This window comes from Oncorhynchus gorbuscha, linkage group LG19 (genome assembly GCF_021184085.1).
Source record: "Oncorhynchus gorbuscha isolate QuinsamMale2020 ecotype Even-year linkage group LG19, OgorEven_v1.0, whole genome shotgun sequence".
Taxonomy (NCBI): domain Eukaryota; kingdom Metazoa; phylum Chordata; class Actinopteri; order Salmoniformes; family Salmonidae; genus Oncorhynchus; species Oncorhynchus gorbuscha.
Window position 1 is genome coordinate 26,146,714 of NC_060191.1, and position 18,473 is coordinate 26,165,186.

Here is an 18,473-nt window from a genome sequence, read left to right on the forward strand (position 1 = left end):
CACCTATTCACATACCCAAAACACACACACGATGTCTTTGGCTTGAACAAGGTAGGCCTAAGAGTGCAGTGTGAGACAATCAACCCAGCATGAGACAATGTAAAGCGTGACATCTAGTGGGAAAATCTGTTCTGTACCATAGAGTATATCAATAGTGAACTAGAGCCTACATTTCACAAGGGCAGATACTTAATCACTGTAAATACATTTACACTGTAGGTTAAGCCTAGATCATCACTGTAGCCTATTGCTAAAGTTTTCTTGGAGAGCAATTCCAGTCAGACAATTAAATAGGCCTACAGGCATAGCTGCAGGAAAAAAAAATATTTTCTATCTTTCTTTTTCAAATATATTTTTTTATTACGATTTTATGGAGGCAGCACCCTCAGCACCACTACTTACTGCTGCTATACCTACAGGTACAACATGTCCATAATTTTGATTTAGAAATCAGACTTTACCTTAACAGGGCAGGGTTAGTTTCAGTTTCAGTTTCAGAAATTCAAGAATTAAATTTGACTTCTAGGCTAGGACTAGGAAAATGTAGCTCTACAAGGAGCGTAGGCTATAATTTGAAGGCGACTTGGGAGGACTTTAACATTTTGGGCCCGTGGCCGCACAGGAATAAAGGAAGGACACTTTTGAGTACGAGCGAGGGAGGTGCTGCGTTTGCGAAGTCATAGCCATAGCGTAAATCAGAAATGCTAAACGTATGGTCGAGGTAAAAATGGATCACCACGAAGAGGAACACGAATTGAAAGTTAAGGTAAATTCTAAACACCATTGTCAGCGTTGTGTTTTTGTACAAAGATCATGATTTACTCTTATTATTTTCACTCTCACGTCACATGAATCTGATTTACGTGTCACCTGTCCTTGTATGCACACGGCGCCAGGTTCTCCTTCTGTACCAAGGAATACCTTAATCCATTGTCGGCCTTTGTAATGTAGTTTTTAGTATATGCTATTTTATTATTTACATGGGTAAATACTTAATATTCGCTTGGGATTAATCTAGTTCTTTGATTCGTCCAGGTTGCTTCAGGCTATGGTAATGTTGAATAACATTTGGGAAGTTTACCAGTTTAATTGTGTGGTTTCTGTGATACATTGCAATAATCTAAAACCCGTTTGCAATTGCTGTAGACCTGTGACACTTTAGCCTAATGTGAATACAATGATATGAGGCCTGCAACGTAATACAAATGTAATGCAGTACAGTCACTATGTCAAGTTGTCAACTGAATAATTTGCATATTACTCTGACATAATACAGTATGTCAGCCAAACTACACTGAACAAAAATATAAACTGTTGGTCCCATGTTTCATGAGCTGAAATGAAAGATCCCAGAAATGTTCCATATGCACTAAAATCTTATTTTTCTCAAATGTTGTGCACACATTTGTTTTCATCCCTGTTAGTGGGTGGCAGATCGCCAGCCTAAAACCCCAAACAGCAAGCAATGCAGGTGTAGAAGAACGGTGGCTAGGAAAAACTCCCTAGAAAGGCCAAAACCTAGGAAGAAACCTAGAGCGGAACCAGGCTATGTGGGGTGGCCAGTTCTCTTCTGGCTGTGCCGGGTGGAGATTATAACACTCCAGGGCATATGTCAAAATTAGTGAGCATTTCTCCTTTACCAGGATATTCCTCAACCACCTGACAGGTGTGGCATATCAAGAAGCAGATTAAGCAGCATGAGCATTACACAGGTGAACCTTGTGTTGGGGACAATAAAAGGCCACTCTAAAATGTGCAACACAATGCCACAGATGTCTCATGTTTTGAGGCAGTGTACAATTGGCATGGTGACTGCAGGAATGTCCACCAGAGCTGAACTGAATGTTCATTTCTCTACTATAAGCGACCTCCAATGTCATTTTAGAGAATTTGGCAGTACTTCCACCAGGCCTCACAACCACAGACCACGTGTAACCATGCCAGCCAAGGATCTCCACATCCGGTTTCACCTGCAGGATCATCTGAGACCAGCCACCCGGACAGCTGATGAAACTGGGTTTACACCACCATGGAAATTCAACTGTCAGAAATCACCTCAGGGAAGCTTATCTGCATGCTCGTCATCCTCAACAGGGTCTTGATCTGACTGCAGTTCAGCTTCGTAACCGACTTCAGTGGGCAAATGCACACTGGAGAAGTGTGCTCTTCACGGATGAATCCCGGTTTCAACTGTACCGGGCAGATGGCAGATGTATGGGAGAGCGGCACGAGGCGAATGGTGGTCACACCAGATAATGATTGGTTTTCGGATCCACGCCCTTACCTTTTTGTTGTTGTTGGTATTTGTGACCAACAGGTGCACATCTGTATTCCCAGTCTTGTGAAATCCATAGATTACGGCCTAATGAATTTATTTAAAATGACTGATTCCCTAATGTGAACTGTAACTCAGTAAAATATCAGAAATTGTTGCATTTTATACAGTGCTGTGAAAAACAGTGCTGTGAAAAACAGTGCTGTGAAAAACAGTGCTGTGAAGAAATATTTGCCCCCTTTCTGATTTTCTCTATTTTTGCATATTTTTTATGATGAATGTTATCAGATCTTCAAGCAAAACCTAATATTAGATAAAGGGACCCTGAGTTTACAAATAACAACAAAGAAAGTTTACTTATTAGATTTTTTTATTAACAAAGTTATGCAACACCCAATTCCCCTTTGTGAATAAGTAATTTCTCACTTCCATTCAATTACCGGTTGTGCCACCTTTAGCTGCAATGACTGCAACCAAATGCTCCCTGTGGTTGTTGATCAGTCTCTCACATCGCTGTGGAGGAATTTTGGCCCACTCTTGCGTGCAGAACTGCTTTAACTCAGCAACATTTGGGTTTTTGAAACATGAACTGTTCGTTTCAAGTCCTGCCATCTCAATTGGGATTAGGTCTGGATTTTGACTCGGCCATTCCAAAACTAATTTTTGGGGGCTTTTAAGCAATTTTTCATGTAGACTTGATTGTGTGTTTTGGATCATTATCTTGCTTCATGACCCAGCTGCGCTTCAGCTTCAGCTTACAGACGGATGGCCTGACATTCTCCTGTAGAATTCTCTGATACTTAGCAGAATTCCTTTTTCCTTCTATTAAGGCAAGTCGTCTAGGTCCTTAGGTAGCAAAACATCCCCAAACCATCGCACTACCACCACCATGCTTGACCGTTGGTATGAGGTTCTTACAGTGGGATGCAGTGTTTGGTTTTCGCCAGACATAATGGGAGAACTGCTATCCAAAAAGTTGACTCAGGTTTGCCAAAAAGCACCTGGATGTTCATCAAGAAGAATGTTTTTTGGAATATTTTTGTTCAGTAAATTTGCATAACATTGTCTTGAATTTAACTGAAGTCTCTCTCTCTCTCTCTGTTCAATCCAGGCAACAGTATCAACATGACAAATAGGTCATAACCCTCCCATGCTGTACAAGAAAGCCCAGACAGTAATAGAGCATGGACCAGGCCTTTCCCAGCCTCCAGACCCCAGCCACTAGTCCATTTGAACCCAACACAGGAGAGCTCCAGCTCAGGGTGGACTTCTTCAGAAAGTTGGGCTACTCCCCCATGGAAGTTCGGTCCGCCCTGCTTAAGCTAGGCCTGAGTACAGACACCAACTCTGTACTGGGGGAGCTGGTCCGCAGTGGAGCCAGCACTAGTACTTCTAACTCAACCATCCCTGAGAGTGGTGACGACACTACTGGCCCCACAAGCCACACATGCTCCAGCATGGCCTCCTCTAGGAACCATGGCCCCAAGAGAGACAGACCAGTCGCATTACTGGAAGACAGGCGGGACACAGACAGTGAACTGAAACCTATCGTTATTGACGGCAGCAATGTGGCCATGAGGTGAGCGAGTCTAGAAGAGATTTTTCTTTTTATGTTTGTAAGAGCTATTGAAGTGTTTCAATGAGTTCAGCTGTGTTGGTACACACGTGCATGTCATGTTCATGGCAGTCCTGTCCTGTAAGGGTTAACATGCTATTGTGGTTGAGAAATTAGATGAAGCGGATGTATTGTATTATGTTCTCCTCGTGTGGTTTGTTATACATCGCAATGACAATGACGGCCAGCTATGTGAAGAATACCTGTAAAGCTACAGGTGTACAACTCCTCCTTATCAGCTGTTGAACTATGACCCTTCAACACGAGAACCACATGCTCTTCTCATACACCTTCGTGCAATTTTGTCAGCTGGGTTTGAAGAGGCAGTTAGCCATGCCTGTGCATGCCTTTGCTAAGGTTAATGCTGTACTATATGCAAATCTCCGACGCAAGTCTCCGCCTCGCACTGGGCTCCCAGTGTTCATATTGAACAGGCCAGACAACATTGTCACTCAAGTCTTATTATGTCTTCTTGGTTCAAGTATTTGCATATATGACCATTTTTAACTGCCTGCTCCTTATTGCATGAATGGACTCAAGCCAACATTTCTTTTAGATCTTCTTAATTCCAGTTTGATTACTTGGCTATTTGAGTATACAGCGTATGCTTGGACTCGCTTCAATTCATAAACCAATAAGGAAACACAATCCACGTGTATGTTCAAAGGAATGTCAGATTCACATGTGGTGACAGGTAGCCTAGCAGTGACAGCCATTGGGCCAGTGAGCGAAAGATCGCCGGTTCAAATCTGACTGGGTGAGAAAGTCTGTTGACGTACCTTTGAGCAGGGCACTTGATCCTAAGACTTGTACGTTTAATTCCACTCATGCCGTGCTTATTTAGCTTTTTGTGACCCACAGAAACGGCAGAAGAGCACAACATATGTCAAATCCTAAAGAGTTGCTGCAAGGAGTGTCAACGGAGCTCGGTGCTTATTATTGGATACATTAGGATGCAAAATCTGACTTTTTGGATATAATGTTAATGATATGTTAGAGAAAGACCCGACTGAATGATTTAGAACATAAATAGTCATATTTGCCTTGGTTAAATGCCATCACCAAAGCTCGTTTTCACCCACTCACCCTACCATGTGATGTTTTTACGTTTTGCCGAAGATATATTACTTTTTTTTACCTGGTGTTTTATATTTATTGTCCAATAAAGTTCAAAGGTCTCTCTGCAAGTGTTATTTAGCTCTGCTGTACGTAAAATAGGACCTTTATGTACAGTATAGCTGTCATTCTGTCATATGTTATTATCTTATAACAGATATGTTACATTAATGATGTCATGCTACTTTACTCCTCAGAAAGAGTACTTTTTTTTAGCTGCGTGCCTGTGTTCCTGTGTATTATTTTTTCAACTGTGCAAACCTTGTCATTCGCTTGCATTGCCACTGTGAAGTGAATGCATCGTAGACAGACGATAAATTATTTGGTCAAATTAGCTTTGCTCTACCTATTTATTTTATCAATGAAACAGAGATTGACATAAAACTGCACCTTCACCTCTCTGCCCTCTTCACTAAAAATGTTTGTTGATTCCTCGAAAGTAATGACATATTTATTTATCCCATTTCCTGCTCTCTTGTCTCCCTTCCAGTCATGGTAACAAACAAGTGTTCTCCTGTAGGGGAATTGAGTTGGCAGTGATCTATTTCCTGGATAGAGGTCACTCAACGGTCATTGTGTTTGTGCCCTCATGGCGCAAGGAGCAGCCCAGGCCTGATGTCCCCATCACAGGTGAGATTCACAAATAGTGCATTCAGATTTATAGTGCATCCACATTGTGTTACGTTACAGCCTTATTCTAAAATTAATTAAATACAAAAAAGTGAATAAAATTTTTGCAAATGTATTCAAAATAAAAAACAGATACATTATTTACATAAGTATTCATGCCCTTTGCTATGAGACTCAAAATTGAGCTTAGGAGCATCCTGTTTCCATTGATCAACATTGAGATGTTTCTACAAGTGGATTGGAGTCCACTTGTGGTAAATTCAATTGATTGGACATGATTTTGAAAGGCACACACCTGTCTAAATAAGGTCTCACAGGAGGAGTTAGACAAAAGGAATTGTCTGCAGAATTCTGAGACAGGATTGTGTTGAGGCACAAAACTGGGGAAGGGTACCAACAAATATCTGCAGCATTGAAGGTCCCCAATAACACAGTGGCCTCCATCATTCTTAAATGGAAGAAGTTTAGAACCACCAAGACTCTTCCTAGAGCTGGCCACCCGACCAAACTGAGCAATCGGGGGTGAAGTGCCTTGTTCAGGGATGTAACCAAAAGCCCAATGTTCATCTCTGACAGAGTTCCACTATGAAGATGGGAGAAACTTTCAGAAGCACAACCATCTCTGTAGCACTCCACCAATCAGGCCTTTATGGTAGAGTGGCCAGACTGAAGCCACTCTTCAGTAAAAGGCCTATGACAGCCCGTTTGGAGTTTGCCAAAAGGCACCCAAAGGACTCTCAAACCATGAGAAACAAGATTCTCTGATCTGATGAAACTAAGGTTGAACGCTTTGGCCTGAATGCCAAGCATCACTTCTGGAGGAAACCTGGCACCATCCCTAAGGTGAGCCATAGTGGTGGCAGTATCATGCTGTGGGGATGTTTTTCAGTGGCAGGGACTGGGAAACAAGTACAGAGAGATCCTTGATGAAAACCTGCTCCAGAGCGTTCAGGACCTCAGACTGGGGCAAAGTTTCACCTTCCAACAGGACAACTACCCTAAGCACACATCCAAGACAACGCAGAAGTGGCTTCGGGACAAGTCTCTGTCCTTGAGTGGCCCAGCCAGAGCCGGGACTTTAACTTGATCAAACATCTCTGGAGAGACCTGAAAATTGCTGTGCAGCGACACTCCCCATCCAACCTGACAGCTTGAGAGAATCTGCAGAGAGGAATGGGAGAAACTCCCCAAATACAGGTGTGTCAAGCTTGTAGCGTCATACCCAAGAAGACTCAAGGCTGAAATCACTGCCAAAGGTGCTTCAACAAAGTACTGAGTAAAGAGCCTGAATACTTATTTACATTTCTTTGTCATTATGTTGTATTGTGTGTTGATTGATGAGGTGGGAAAAAAACATTTAATCCGTTTTAGAATAAGGCTGTAATGTAAAAAAATGTGGAAAAAGTCAAGGGGCCTGAATACTTTCCGAATGCACTGTAGTTCGAATTAGACTAGTCTCTCTTTCTGAATATTAATACTTATTTAATACCAGGCGATTTTGAACACACAAACTAAGCTCATGTACAATATTGAACAATGCTTTTTAGTCTAGGACTATGGAAATACATTTTGTGAGGTCAGCAATACGTAAAAATACTAGACACAGAAAATCAACACACTACAATAAAGTACAGTATTCGTTGTGACTGTTGCTTTAAAATAATGCAATACATTCCCTTATCTCATTGGTATGCAGGGGTTTGGTAAGTACACTCACTGCACCTACAGTATGTTTCCAGTCATGTGATGTGTCTGTAATATGAGACTGAGGCAAAAGGCACTGGAAAACTCCACCAGAGGGTATTGCTGGACAAATGTTGAAATACTGAAATCCAGAACCCCTGCCTGACGTCATACTCTAGGCTTTCTGGAAAAAAATATATAAATAAATTGTCCAAATTGTGATTGCTTCAACCCACATGTTGTCGAACACACGTACCTGAAGGCTATCAGTTATCAGTTGTTAGGTGTTTGTGTTAACCTAGCGAATCCACGAACAAAGCCAGTGTGCAGTAGGGCGGACCACTATTTGAAGCTGATGCATCATCACCTAGTACCCGCTGCTTGCATGGTTCAGTGGCTTTGTCTGAGGTGGAGCAAGCCAGCCAAAAGTGATGTTTTCAATCCCAGTAACCAGGAAGTAAAAATAACCCCGACAGTCAGTCCTACCTGGGAATTGGGAAATCCCCAACCAGGAAGTTGCAACTGTTTTTCTCACACACCCAGGTTACTGTCTGTGTCTTTAACCGTTTCCAATCAAGCATAGCGTTAAGGTTTAAGTGTCAATTAATTGTTGTTACCTGAACTATCAAAGCATTTGTGACACAGACAGTTGACATTTGTGAGTGCTTTTCGGGCTTTAGTCTAAAAATCTCAAGAAAATTGTTCAATATGGAGCCCTATGTCTCACACTTAAGTCAGGGTGGATATACAAGTGTATCATTAGGAGTGCTGTTCTAAGACAAAAATACAGTATTTTTTAGGTCATATTGGATAAGATGACATGGACAGGGGGGACCAGATCCTCGATCACTACTCCTACTTTGAGACACCATATGAATATTTGTATTTATTTTTATTTCACCTTTATTTAACCAGACAGGCTAGCAGCAGTGTGAACAGACAGCAACACAGAGTTACACATGGAGTAAACAGTAAACAAGTCAATAACACAGTAGGGGGAAAAAAGCATGAGGAGGTTGGCAAATAATTACAATTTAGCAGATATAGCAGATATGGCACCAGTTCTTTCCAAAGTTGGATTACTGAACATTGTTGCCTTTAGCTTGTGCATTTTGTTTATTTAGATGACAATTTCCATTGTCCATTTTCACACTGTGTGTACACCTTGTCCATTTATTCCAAGTTCATTTTGAATGTATTTGTCAATGCTTTAATTTAGTCTGCAGGGAGGTTTCCATGTTATATGATACTGGGGATGTAGGTTGTGAAGTTTGAACAGCTTATGTAATAATTAGCCAGTCATGTAATATTTGTTTTAAATGATTGATGGTTTTGTGCTCTGTATGTTTTGTGTCAGGGATTCTTTTCCCCCGCAGTTGATTTGTCCCCTGTTTGATTTGTGACACTATACCATATTTGACCGAAGCAATGTTATGCAACACTTTATTATCATAGTGTCACCTGGCTTGTTTATCATGCAAAGGTATAGAATACATTGTTTTTGTTTTGAAATATTAGTCATGTTAATGTGTACTAAGACGACATTAACCGTTAAGGCAGGGGAATATTTTGTGTCAAACAGAATTCCAATATGATGAAAGACCAAACATAAAGCGAACCATCTCTGCCTCTTTCATCACCAACAACAGCTGTCCATGAAATCTTATTGATTATTATCTATCCGGAAAAACTGATCCTAGATCAGCACTCCTACTCTGAGAAGCTTTATGGATACAGGCCGGAGACTGGGCCATAATAAAACACTTGGTGAAACATCTGCACATTTTATTTCCAGACCAACACATTCTAATGGAGCTAGAGAAGAAGAAGATAGTCGTCTTCACTCCCTCGAGACGCGTCGGTGGTAAACGGGTGGTCTGCTACGACGACCGTTTTATTGTGAAGCATGCCTACGAGTCGGATGGTGTGATCGTGTCCAACGACACCTATAGGGACCTGCAGGGAGAGCGTCCGGAGTGGAAGCGTTGTATCGAGGAGAGGCTGCTTATGTACTCTTTCGTCAATGACAAGTGAGTACAGGGGGGGTTGACAGTGGCAGGCATGAATTAAGGGGAGAAGATACAATGGTGAAGAGGCCAGTGGGGCCAGGAATTCAATCCCCCATACATGTGGTATGGGGGGTTTCAGCGGGTAACATCTGTCATAAATACTGATTTTTGGACAGAAACATGAAATGTATAAACAGGTTTTTAACTTTAAAAAAAAAAATATTAATCATGGATTGATGTCAAGGGTAGATAAGTAGAACTATTTGAGTCATGCACATAGTGCTCTAGTCAGGATTCAGCCCAGAAATAGCGAGCAACTTAGTTCCGAAAAACAGATTTGACCTTTAGAGCAGATACTGTAGTAGTGTAATACACTGTAAGGTCATGGTCACCAACTGGTCGATCTCCAAGGCATTCCTAGACGATCGCCAAACATTTCCCTGCGTGCCAGGTAGGTGAATTGTTCCATTTTAAAACTTCCCGGCGGGCCCGGAGGGTAAATCAAGTGCACTATAGGCCTACCGCTGGCCAATCGGATGGCTCAGATTACCGTTAAGTAGTAATGTAGCAGGCATAAAAGAAAGCTACAGCAAAGTTGAGATTTTGAGATTTCAGAACTTTTAAAACCATGATTCCACAAATACAGCGACCAAGCTGGTGTTTTTGAGTGTGTGCCTGTTTAAGTTCTTGCACAGCACTGTCAATACTTTTTATTCAACACTTTTATTATCCATAAAATGCACGTTCATCCTACTTCCACTCGCACTACAACCCGCACTAAAGCTGTAATGAATGAGTAGGAAGTTATATCGATGGGCTTGCGTGGTTATTATTAGCTGCTTGGGTCTTTTTTAATATCGAGGAATATTTCACTTTCTCTGTTCAAAGGAGTAGCAACAAGTATTTGTCTAGAGGCAGAATTAATGTTGTGAGACTCGAGTTTTGCCATCAGCTGGAAGGCAGTGTCTCTTTTTGGTCTACTGAGGAAAGGTAAGGCGTAGGGACGTTAAGAGGCAAACCTTCAGTCTGCTGCTCTCTCCCTCTACTGAGACTGACCATCAGATACAGGCACCATCAGCCCAGTAAAATACATGATTATTTACATGTAGCTCACTCAGCTGTGCCTCCACAAGTAATACAACAACTGATCTATTACCGGTGTGATTGCATAGCCTACCTAAAAATCGATTAAAATGGTGCGAACAATACATTTGCAGGAAATTCAAGCAAAGCCAATATGCGGTGACAATGTATTGGGCCTATAGCCTACTGCATCAACCTAATTGTTACAGTACTGTTTTTAATAGGTTCATTTTGCATAGGCTTTTTTTAATGTAATCTTCAACAACAACAAAAATCGTGTGCGGTAGATCTCAGCTTGCATTTTGATTCAAAGTGATCTTAACTCAAAGGTTGGTGACCACTCCTGTATGGTTAGAGGATGATTAATGAGACATGTATTCATGTCATTATTTCAGATCGGAAAAGCAAACATTCCCTCTGACTGCACCACGTCTTATTGTTCTTATTCTTGTTGTGATTAGATCCTCTATCACTTCTCTGCCTGTGTGGTTTTCTGATCAATATTACCCATTTCCCGGCCCAGATTCATGCCCCCAGATGACCCGCTTGGTCGTCATGGTCCCAGTCTGGAGAACTTCCTTCGGAAGAAGCCTCTGCTGCCAGAACACAAGCGCCAACTCTGTCCTTATGGTAAGATATCAACCATAGAGATATGTGTGTGAGGTACCATAGGGTTCTAATTTGATTGTCTGAACACTGAAGCTTATTTTAAAACCTATCTTGTTGAATCAAAGTACTAAGCTAGGATCAGGTCTCCATTAGGCATAACTGATTTTATATCAGCCCTTCTAATCCGAGACTCGTTGTGAAGAATCCAGATAATTTCTCCTGTAGAATTGTAGAGTCATTGTAGAGTAATACTGTTATTTTAGATTTAGGTAGTAATAGTGTAATAGCTGTCATGTTTAGTAACTGTCATTTATGTGTTCTATTTCAGGTAAAAAGTGCACCTACGGCGTGAAGTGTAAGTTCTACCACCCTGAGCGCACTCACCAATCCCACTCCTCGTTGGCTGACGAGCTCAGGGAGAAGGCAAGGCTCTCCTCGGAAAAAGAGGACCGGAATCCCATGATGTCACACCTGAGGGGCCCCCAGGCCGACCCGGGATCCTTTCCCTCCTATTCTCTGGAGAATGACCTGGAGCACAGGTTGACATTAGAGCACCGCGGTTCCCTGAGGGAGGGTCCCAAGAGCCAGGTAACTGAGAACATGTTGCTATTCTGGGATAGGCCACGCTCCAGTAGGAATCAGCAGGCCCGCAGCCCCACAGCAGTAGGCCAAGGACAGATGGACTGGCCCAGTATGCTCTCCCCCTCCACTACTACTGACCTCCCCTATGCCAGCATCTCCCATGAGTGCCTGGACTCTGGTTTTGGCTCCTATGAGAGCCAGAGCCAGTACTCGGATGTGTCCCAAGGCCACAGCAAGGCCTTCAGGCTCAGGCAGCAGCAGGGCTTCCCCTCTGGTTCCAGACATCCAGGCATACATCCAGAGAGGCTGGCCCAGGACAGCCCCCAGCCCTGCAGGTGTTTCCATTTGTCTCCCTCCTCAGGTCCCCAGCAGCAGCACCACAGCAACCCACACCTCGAGTCCCACTCCCAATCCCAGCTGAGATATGACACCTACTCGCCTCCTCTGTTCCCACCCAACATGCACCACTACAGTCTCCCCTGCAACTTCCAGCAAGACGGGGTGGGGGCACACCATTTCCACCCCCATCAGCACCCCCAGAAGTACTGGTCAGACCCCTTCCATGGCGGGGTCCCCCAGGCTAGGGCATCCTGTAGCCTCCCCCCCCCGGCCCCCACCCTACCCCGCATGGAGCCCCCCCACTCATGCTCCTCTTACAGGAATCAGCAGGAACACGACTCCTGGGCCCAGCCACCTCCACCTTCTGCCTTTGACACAGAGAGACAGGAGCTCCGTAAGAAACTGCAGGCCATTTTCAACCCCCACCAGGTGGATACGGTCATGGAGATGTTTCCTCACCTGATGGACGCCCAGAAGCTGGCTGCAGAGATCCTCAACCTCAAATCTCAGAGAGGTGCCTTCTGATGCCTCTAAGCATCTTGTCTAAGGGGTTGATTCAGGGTTGAGATAAGCTTGCACAACTCTTAACTTCCCCGTAAATCATTCATTGATGTCAATGGGATACTTGGGTGAAAATGTGCCTTGGGTAATTCTCTTGCTCTTTTCCTTTAATTTACTCTAACGGTTTGAACTGTTTAGAATGTGAAAGGGCAACATTTTGTTGTTGATGTTGTCCTTCCTTCGTGATCATGTGCTTGCATAGCTTATGTGAAATCCATGACAGGTAGTGTGTTCAGTTTGGGAGAAGTGTGTAGAATCGGCATGAATCCCCTGTCATGTTTAACTAGATTATTTGAGATTGTGACTTATTGAAGTTGTATACATTTATAACAGTGTAGTCAAATCTTGCCTTTAGACTCAGTACCACGGCAAAAGTGAATCTAGAGCGTTTGACTGTTGATGCATATTGTATCATCATTTGGGATATATGGTATGTGATCTCTCGTTTGTCCGAAATTCAGCTCTCATGCAATAAGAAATAATTGTCTAAAATAATGTCCTTGTCTAAAGTCTAAAGTATTGTGGTTCTGATGGCCATAATGTATTTCCTGACTCATAGACAAATATTTGGTTTTCCATCTCTTTATGCAGTGTGGAATGCAATGGTATACCTTTTTCCGTGTATAAAGCTACGCCCAAAGAGCCACAACCACTATCCAGTATCCTTTTAACCAAGAGTATATGTGGAAGAAGCTGCCAAAGAACTGAATGAATGTTTTAGAAGCACTTTTTCATTGATCCAAATGTTCTAATTCCCTCATAGACCAGAATGTGACTTTTTCAGCAAGATTGATGTATAAAAATATGTGTACTGTAATATGGCTTGTGAGGGTCTCTTGTATCACCAAAGACTGGGTAAACCCAATAGATATTTTAAAGTAACTGTCCAGTGTTTCCCGATTTCCATGAAATATGACCAATAATTAATTACAATACAGTATGAGTGAAATGGTTTTCCTTCCAAAATGTTTTAAGTAGGTTCAAAAGCAGCTTTTCTGTGTTGGAATGGTGTGGGCGTACCCCAACAGAATGGTGTGAGCGTATATCGTTTTTATATTTTTTAATATTCATGCGAATAGACTGCTGATTGGCTATCTCAAGCTCCTCAGGAGGATGACAACATCCTCTGAGGAAATATTTTATAAAATGCTTGCTGTTTGTTTGAGTTTAAGGGTATTTTTTAATGGTTTCTCCAATTTATGCTTTGACCACATACGAGTATAATATGAGTCATCAACATTATTTGGGTATGAGTTAACAGAATATTCACTTTTTTTTAAAGTGAGATTTCCACTGGACAATTACTTTAACAATGTTTCTATATTAGTTGTTGGCTATCCACTTTATATATATTTAAGTGCCTAAACATGTCAAATGTATAATTCAATTATCATGGACATTTGGAGTAGAGTTCTTGGTCTAAACAAATTGTTTAACGTTTTATTTTTTATTTTAAACTGTTTATTTTACAGCACGGTAAGTACTAGCTAGGTATTTAAAGTCAGAATGTTGTTATTATTATGAAGCTGGTGGTACCAAGAGATAGCATATCTGTCATGTTTTGTCTTATATTGTCTTGTCTTTTTGCTTTCCCTTCTGTTCGTTTCCCCCTGCTGGTCTTATTAGGTTCGTTCCCTTTTTCTATCCCTCTCTCTCTCCCTCCCTCTCTCTCCTCTCTCTATCGTTCCGTTCCTGCTCCCAGCTGTTCCTCATTCTCCTACTCACTCATTTAGTCTTTCCACACCTGTTCCCTATCTTGTCCTCTGATTAGAGTCCCTATTTCTCCCCTTGTTTTCCGTTTCTGTCCTGTCGGATCCTTGTATATTGTTCGCCGTGCTGTGTCTTTGTCTCGCCCTGTCGTGTCTTGTTTCCCTCAGATGCTGCGTGTGAGCAGGTGTCTGAGTCTGCTACGGTCGGTGCCTTCCCGAGGCAACCTACAGTTTATGGTCGAGTCTCCAGTCTGTCCTCGTCACTACGAGTGGAATTAGTTTTTATGTTTTGTTTTCTGCTCCGATTTGTCTAGGAGTATTGCCTATTTTCCTTTACTGGAATAAAGACTCTGTTTTCGCCAAGTCGCTTTTGGGTCCTCATTCACCTGCATAACAGAAGGATCCGACCAAGAATGGACCCAGCGACTACAGATGCTCGTAACACTGCCGTCAAGATCCAAGGAGCCATGCTCGGCAGACACGAGCAGGAATTGTCTGCTGCTCGTCATGCCGTGGAGAACCTGGCCGCTCAGGTTTCCGACCTCTCTGGACAGTTCCAGAGTCTTCGACTCGTGCCACCTGCTACTTCCTGGTCTGCCGAGCCTCCGGAACCTAGGGTTAATAACCCACCTTGTTACTCCGGGCAGCCCACGGAGTGCCGCTCCTTTCTCACCCAGTGTGATATTGTGTTCTCTCTCCAACCCAACACATACTCTAGAGAGAGAGCTCGGGTTGCTTACGTCATATCACTCCTTACTGGCCGGGCTCGAGAGTGGGGCACAGCTATCTGGGAGGCAAGGGCTGATTGTTCTAACAATTACCAGAACTTTAAAGAGGAGATGATTCGGGTTTTTGATCGTTCAGTTTTTGGTAGGGAGGCTTCTAGGGCCCTGGCTTCCCTATGTCAAGGTGATCGATCCATAACGGATTACTCTATAGAGTTTCGCACTCTTGCTGCCTCTAGTGACTGGAACGAGCCGGCGCTGCTCGCTCGTTTTCTGGAGGGACTCCACGCAGAGGTTAAAGATGAGATTCTCTCCCGGGAGGTTCCTTCCAGTGTGGACTCTTTGATTGCGCTCGCCATCCGCATAGAACGACGGGTAGATCTTCGTCACCAAGCTCGTGGAAGAGAGCTCGCGTTAACGGTGTTTCCCCGCTCCGCATCGCAACCATCTCCCTCCTCTGGCTCAGAGACTGAGCCCATGCAGCTGGGAGGTATTCGCATCTCGACTAAGGAGAGGGAACGGAGGATCACCAACCGCCTGTGCCTCTACTTGCTGGACATTTTGTCAATTCATGTCCAGTAAAAGGCCAGAGCTCATCAGTAAGCGGAGGGCTACTGGTGAGCGCTACTACTCAGGTCTCTCCATCAAGATCCTGTACTACTATGTCGGTCCATCTACGCTGGACCGGTTCGGGTGCTACATGCAGTGCCTTGATAGACTCTGGGGCTGAGGGTTGTTTTATGGACGAAGCATGGGCTCGGAAACATGACATTCCTTTCAGACAGTTAGGGAAGCCTACGCCCATGTTCGCCTTAGATGGTAGTCATCTCCCCAGTATCAGATATGAGACACTACCTTTAACCCTCACAGTATCTGGTAACCACAGTGAGACTATTTCCTTTTTAATTTTTCGTTCACCTTTTACACCTGTTGTTTTGGGTCATCCCTGGCTAGTATGTCATAATCCTTCTATTAATTGGTCTAGTAATTCTATCCTATCCTGGAACGTTTCTTGTCATGTGAAGTGTTTAATGTCTGCTATCCCTCCCGTTTCTTCTGTCCTCACTTCTCAGGAGGACCCTGGCGATTTGACAGGAGTGCCGGAGGAATATCATGATCTGCGCACGGTCTTCAGTCGTCCAGAGCCAACTCCCTTCCTCCTCACCGGTCGTATGATTGTAGTATTGATCTCCTTCCGGGGACCACTCCTCCTCGGGGTAGACTATACTCTCTGTCGGCTCCCGAACGTAAGGCTCTCGAGGATTATTTGTCTGTGTCTCTTGACGCCGGCACCGTAGTGCCTTCTTCCTCCCCTGCCGGGGCGGGGTTTTTTTTTGTTAAGAAGAAGGACGGTACTCTGCGCCCCTGCGTGGATTATCGAGGGCTGAATGACATAACGGTTAAGAATCGTTATCCACTTCCCCTTATGTCATCAGCCTTCGAGATTCTGCAGGGAGCCAGGTTCTTTACTAAGTTGGACCTTCGTAACGCTTACCATCTCGTGCGCATCAGAGAGGGGGACGAGTGGAAAACGGCGTTTAACACTCCGTTAGGGCATTTTGAGTACCGGGTTCTGCCGTTTGGTCTCGCCAATGCGCCAACTGTTTTTCAGGCATTAGTTAATGATGTTCTGAGAGACATGCTGAACATCTTTGTTTTTGTCTACCTTGACGATATCCTGATTTTCTCACCGTCACTCGAGATTCATGTTCAGCACGTTCGACGTGTACTCCAGCGCCTTTTAGAGAATTGTCTCTACGTGAAGGCTGAGAAGTGCTCTTTTCATGTCTCCTCCGTCACTTTTCTCGGTTCTGTTATTTCCGCTGAAGGCATTCAGATGGATCCCGCTAAGGTCCAAGCTGTCAGTGATTGGCCCGTTCCAAGGTCACGTGTCGAGTTGCAGCGCTTTCTAGGTTTCGCTAATTTCTATCGGCGTTTCATTCGTAATTTCGGTCAAGTTGCTGCCCCTCTCACAGCTCTTACTTCTGTCAAGACGTGTTTTAAGTGGTCCGGTTCCGCCCAGGGAGCTTTTGATCTTCTCAAAGAAAGTTTTACGTCCGCTCCTATCCTCGTTACTCCTGACGTCACTAAACAATTCATTGTCGAGGTTGACGCTTCAGAGGTAGGCGTGGGAGCCATTCTATCCCAGCGCTTCATTTACATTTACATTTAAGTCATTTAGCAGACGCTCTTATCCAGAGCGACTTACAAATTGGTGCATTCACCTTATGACATCCAGTGGAACAACCACTTTACAATAGTGCATCTAAATATTTTAAGGGGGGTGAGAAGGATTACTTTATCCTATCCTAGGTATTCCTTAAAGAGGTGGGGTTTCAGGTGTCTCCGGAAGGTGGTGATTGACTCCGCTGTCCTGGCGTCGTGAGGGAGTTTGTTCCACCATTGGGGAGCCAGAGCAGCGAACAGTTTTGACTGAGCTGAGCGGGAACTGTACTTCCTCAGTGGTAGGGAGGCGAGCAGGCCAGAGGTGGATGAACGCAGTGCCCTTATTTGGGTGTAGGGCCTGATCAGAGCCTGGAGGTACTGAGGTGCCGTTCCCCTCACAGCTCCGTAGGCAAGCACCATGGTCTTGTAGCGGATGCGAGCTTCAACTGGAAGCCAGTGGAGAGAGCGGAGGAGCGGGGTGATGTGAGAGAACTTGGGAAGGTTGAACACTAGACGGGCTGCGGCGTTCTGGATGAGTTGTAGGGGTTTAATGGCACAGGCAGGGAGCCCAGCCAACAGCGAGTTGCAGTAATCCAGACGGGAGATGACAAGTGCCTGGATTAGGACCTGCGCCGCTTCCTGTGTGAGGCAGGGTCGTACTCTGCGGATGTTGTAGAGCATGAACCTACAGGAACGGGCCACCGCCTTGATGTTAGTTGAGAACGACAGTTTGTTGTCCAGGATCACGCCAAGGTTCTTAGCGCTCTGGGAGGAGGACACAATGGAGTTGTCAACCGTGATGGCGAGATCATGGAACGGGCAGTCCTTCCCCGGGAGGAAGAGCAGCTCCGTCTTGCCGAAGTTCAGCTTGAGGTGGTGATCCGTCATCCACACTGATATGTCTGCCAGACATGCAGAGATGCGATTCGCCACCTGGTCATCAGAAGGGGGAAAGGAGAAGATTAATTGTGTGTCGTCTGCATAGCAATGATAGGAGAGACCATGTGAGGTTATGACAGAGCCAAGTGACTTGGTGTATAGCGAGCTTCCAGTCTGACGATAAGGTTCATCCTTGCGCTTATTTTTCTCATCGCCTGTCGCCATCGGAACGCAACTATGATGTGGGTAACCGCGAACTGCTCGCCATCCGCTTAGCCCTAGGCGAATGGCGACAGTGGTTGGAGGGGGCGACCGTTCCTTTTGTCGTTTGGACAGACCATAAGAACCTTGAGTACATCCGTTCTGCCAAACGACTTAATGCACGTCAAGCTCGTTGGGCGTTGTTTTTCGCTCGTTTCGAGTTTGTGATTTCTTACCGTCCGGGTAGTAAGAACACCAAGCCTGATGCCTTATCCCGTCTAGTTCTTCTGT

The 18,473-nt window shown here is 44.2% G+C and overlaps 1 protein-coding gene across 2 annotated transcripts; it reads left to right on the plus strand.

Annotated features, from left to right (window-relative positions):
• The first annotated feature begins 365 nt into the window (after positions 1 to 365).
• LOC124006194 (ribonuclease ZC3H12A-like) lies at positions 366 to 14,176 on the plus strand. Of its 2 annotated transcripts, none has more exons than XM_046316037.1 (7): positions 366 to 766; positions 3,387 to 3,854; positions 5,497 to 5,636; positions 9,115 to 9,349; positions 10,935 to 11,041; positions 11,349 to 12,455; positions 13,094 to 14,176. In XM_046316037.1, exons 2-7 carry the CDS (start codon positions 3,460 to 3,462, stop codon positions 13,171 to 13,173), a joined length of 2,064 nt encoding a protein of 687 aa, XP_046171993.1. In that variant the 5' UTR covers positions 366 to 766; positions 3,387 to 3,459; the 3' UTR covers positions 13,174 to 14,176. The 2 variants fall into 2 exon arrangements, 1 of the variants encoding a protein (XP_046171993.1); XR_006833743.1 differs by having other exon boundaries at positions 371 to 766; positions 11,349 to 12,587; positions 13,094 to 13,195.
• The last annotated feature ends 4,297 nt before the right edge of the window (positions 14,177 to 18,473 follow it).